General features: G+C 56.4%; 1 protein-coding gene across 1 annotated transcript in view; it reads right to left on the reverse strand.

The window, feature by feature from the left end:
- NPC1L1 (NPC1-like 1) overlaps window positions 1-3,724 on the reverse strand; it is a gene marked incomplete at its 5' end in the record, with an annotated part of 24,734 nt that overhangs the window by 2,061 nt on the left and 18,949 nt on the right. Inside the window, 4 exons of the mRNA XM_006770395.2 lie at window positions 321-425; window positions 544-670; window positions 1,202-1,326; window positions 1,522-1,712. Coding sequence (XP_006770458.1) covers window positions 321-425; window positions 544-670; window positions 1,202-1,326; window positions 1,522-1,712 — 548 coding nt within the window. The remainder of the gene's footprint in view (window positions 1-320; window positions 426-543; window positions 671-1,201; window positions 1,327-1,521; window positions 1,713-3,724) is intronic.

Below are 3,724 nucleotides of genomic sequence, written 5' to 3' on the forward strand. Positions count from 1 at the left end.
GCCAGAGCCGCTCCAGGCACCCTCGGGACCCAGGGGGCTGGCTCAGGGCCCCGCTGCCACCGTGTTTGGGATTCGGAATAAACTTCGGGCAAAGGGCCTGCGGGGGTGTGGACGGCCCTGCCTCTGATGGATGCAGCCACAGGGGTCTCCCGTGGACCCCCATGTTGCTCTGAGGGTTGGGGGTGGGGAGGCAGAAGGTGAAGTGTGAGGTTGAGGATCTGAGTGACTGACAGCCTCCAAGGGGGCGGCTAGAAGGCCCCATGAAGGAGGAAGGAGAGAGGATTGGATGGAAGGAGAGGAGCCTCCCGGAGGCTCAGGGCCCTGGAGCCGCTGCCTCACACCTTCCCCACCATGCCCAGCCACACTTACCCAAAACCTGGCCGTCTCGGTCCAGCTTCACGGAGGTGCTGTATGCTGCCAGGCCACTGGGGTGGGCCGAGTAAAGGCTTGGTTGGGGTCAAGGCTCCCCCAAGACCCCCTCCTCCACCCCCCTCCCGGCACCACCCACTCCATGCCCCCTGCGGACACCCCACGCAGGCCTACCCTTTGGGACACTTGATGTTGGGCGCGTCGCTGAGGAACCAGGGAAGGTACTTGTGGAACTGGTCCACCGATGGCCGCACGGGGCCGAGGGTGAAACCCACACAGTTCTTCAAGCAGGCCAGCGAGTCTGCAGAGAGTGGGGGGTGAGGAGCGGTGCCCTCCGGCCGCTCTGTGCTCCTCAGGCCCAGGCACCTGCCCCTGCAGGCAACAGCCGCCTGTGTGCCCAAGAGCACATTCTGTTTCCCTATAACTGGGGGGTGGGGGTGGGCTCTCTCCATCATGGAAACTGCCAACCCCTGTGAACGGGTGAGGAAGGGAATTTGGGGGCAGAGAAACAGCCCACGGCCTACAGGGCCTCCCCACCTGCAAACGCAGCTGCTCCGGGGCCAGGGCCGGGGCACCCGGGCTCACTCCCCTCCCCCGCTGCGTGAGAACCAGCGCCCCCCAGAGCCTGGACACAGCTCAGGAGAGTGTGTGAGTGCCCAGTGTCCAGCCCCCTTGGGCTCGGGCACCCACACGTGTTCTGAGCCTGGGTCCCATCCCAACTGACCCTTTAGGAGGGTGTGAGGGGCTAAGGGGGTTTCCCCAGTTCTCTCCTTTCTCTCCCTCATTTCCCCAAGTTGTGGGGGCCATGAGCCCCCAGAGGCCTCTCACTCACTGACAGTCGAGGGGCAGAACTGGTCCTTGCTGGGGCCAAAGGCATAAAGGCGGCAGCAGGAGGATGGTGTCAGCCAGTCAATGAAGTCGTCCACCCAGGAGGAGGCGGGGATGGCCAGGTAAGACCTGGGGGTCGGGGGAGGAGCTCAGGGGGCAGGGCCAGAGGGCAAGTGGTGGGTCCTTCGCATGGCCCCACCCCCACACTGGGCCTCCCCAGGCACAGCAGGATGGGCAGCAGGATGGGGCCGGGAAGGCAGGAAGGGGGGCCAGAGGGAGTGGGGGACACAGACAGGGGCGGGAGGGCAGGGGGGAGACACTCACTGCTCGGGGAACTCGGTGGCGTACTGGATCTTCTGGGTTAAGGAGAAGCTTTCGCAGCCGGCACTGGAGCAGATGTTGTTCATGCCCACCGTGCTGGAGAAGTTGTAGCCCCCGGTGGTGACAAAGTAGACCGGGGCCCCCACCTCAAAGTAGCGGCTCAGAAAGAGGAAATAGTCGAGCAGGTACGAGTCCTGGAATGGAGGACAGTCCATGAGGCCCGACCAGAGGCATCACAAGGGGCTCGCTCCCACTCCCACTCACAGGGCACTCACAGAGCCCCCTGTGGGCAGATGAGGGACCTGTGGGCACCATCAAACAGACCCACACACACATCACAGGTGTCCCAGAAGGAGGCAGAAGGATTACGTGCAGAAATAATGGCCAAAATTTCCCAAATTTGATGAAAGATAAAACATCCAAGAAGCTTAACAAACTCCAAGAGCCCTGTCCAGTGTAGTTCAGTTGGTTGGAGCGTCATTCCAAACTCCAAAGGTGGAGGGTTCAATTCCTGGTCATAGCATACACCCAGGTTTTGGTTTCGATCCCCAGTCAGGGTGCATGTAGGATCTCTTTCTCTCTCTTCCTCCCCCCCCCCCCCCCCGCTCCGCCCCGTCTTCCTTCCTCCCTCCCTCTCTCTCTAAAAAATAAAACAATTTAATAAAATAAAATAACTCCAGAGACCCACACCAAGGCACATTATAATCCAGCTGTTGGAAGACAAAGACAAGGGGGATTTTGCAAGCACCAAGATAGAGGAGCCCTGTGGCAAACAAAGATCCTCAATGTTATTAAAACACATGCTCATCAGAAACCTTGGAGGCCAGAGGGCAGCAGGTTTGTGTATTCAAAGTGCTGAAGGGAAAAGGACTGTCCATCACGAGTCCTTTTTCCCCTTTTTGCCTCATTGCTACAGAGAGAGCAAGAGGGGCCACCAGCAGCTCTGCTGGAGCACCAGGACACGGCCAGGCCCCCGTTCTTGCTGCGTCTGCTCAACCCGCCAGGGTCTGACCCGGACGTGCGGCCTCCACAGGTGCCGCCAGTGAGTCTGTCAGGACGCGACGGACAAGGGATTCACCCATTGGACTAAGTGAACTTCTGTGAATGGGTCGTTCAGGACATCCACCTTATCACAGAATGCTATTCCTTTGTACATAAAATAATTTAAAAACCCTTCAAATAAAAAAATCCTCCTCGCCGAAACCGGTTTGGCTCAGTGGATGGAGCGTCAGCCTGCGGACTGAAGGGTCCCAGGTTCGATTCCGGTCAAGGGCATGTACCTGGGTTGCGGGCACATCCCCATTGGGAGGTGTGCAGGAGGCAGCTGATCGATGTTTCTCTCTCATCGATGTTTCTGGCTCTCTGTCTCTCTCTCTTCCTCTCTGTAAAAAATCAAAAAAAAAAAAATCCTCCTCTTTCCAGCAAAACTGTTCAAGAACGAGGGACAAACTGAGGCACTCCCGGATCAACGAAAGCCACAGGACCTGTGCCCAAGACGCTACGGGAGCCCTTCGGGTTGAAGCAAAGGCCACAGAAGGAACTAAAAGCCCCTGGAAAGGCAAACACAGCCGACCCTTGAACATGCAGGGGTTCGAGGTGCCCGTCTCCCACCTAGTGAAAATCCCCAAAACTTAACTCCTAATAGTCCACCATTGACCAGAAGCCCTATCAATAACAGCAGTGAATTAACACATATCCTGTATGGTGCATGTGTTATATACTGTATTCTCACACTAAAGTAAGCTGGAGAAAAGAAAATGCTATTAAGAAAGTCCTAAGGGCCTGGCCAGTGTGGCTCAGTGGTTGAGCGTTGACCTATGAACCAGGAGGTCACAGTTCAATTCCCTGTCAGAGCACATGCCTGGGTTGCCGACTCGATCCCCAGTAGGGGATGTGCAGGAGGCAGACGATCAATGATTCTCTCTCATCATTGATGTTTCCATCTCTCTCCCCATCTCCCTTCCTCTCTGAAATCAATTATATATATTAAAAAGGATACCAGTTGGATTAGAACTCACTCCAATGACCTCATTTAAAAACCCTACCTCCAAATAAGGTCCTATTCTGAGGTTGTGGGAGTTAGGATTCCAATGTATGAATTTTGGGGAAAGGCAATTCAACCCGTAACAGCCAGTAAGTCTTAAACTTCACTGTACCTATGGCTTACCTGGGAGCTGGTTAGAAATGGAGATGGCAGAGACACCCC

The sequence above is a fragment of the Myotis davidii genome, unplaced genomic scaffold (genome assembly GCF_000327345.1).
Source record: "Myotis davidii unplaced genomic scaffold, ASM32734v1 scaffold1364, whole genome shotgun sequence".
Taxonomy (NCBI): domain Eukaryota; kingdom Metazoa; phylum Chordata; class Mammalia; order Chiroptera; family Vespertilionidae; genus Myotis; species Myotis davidii.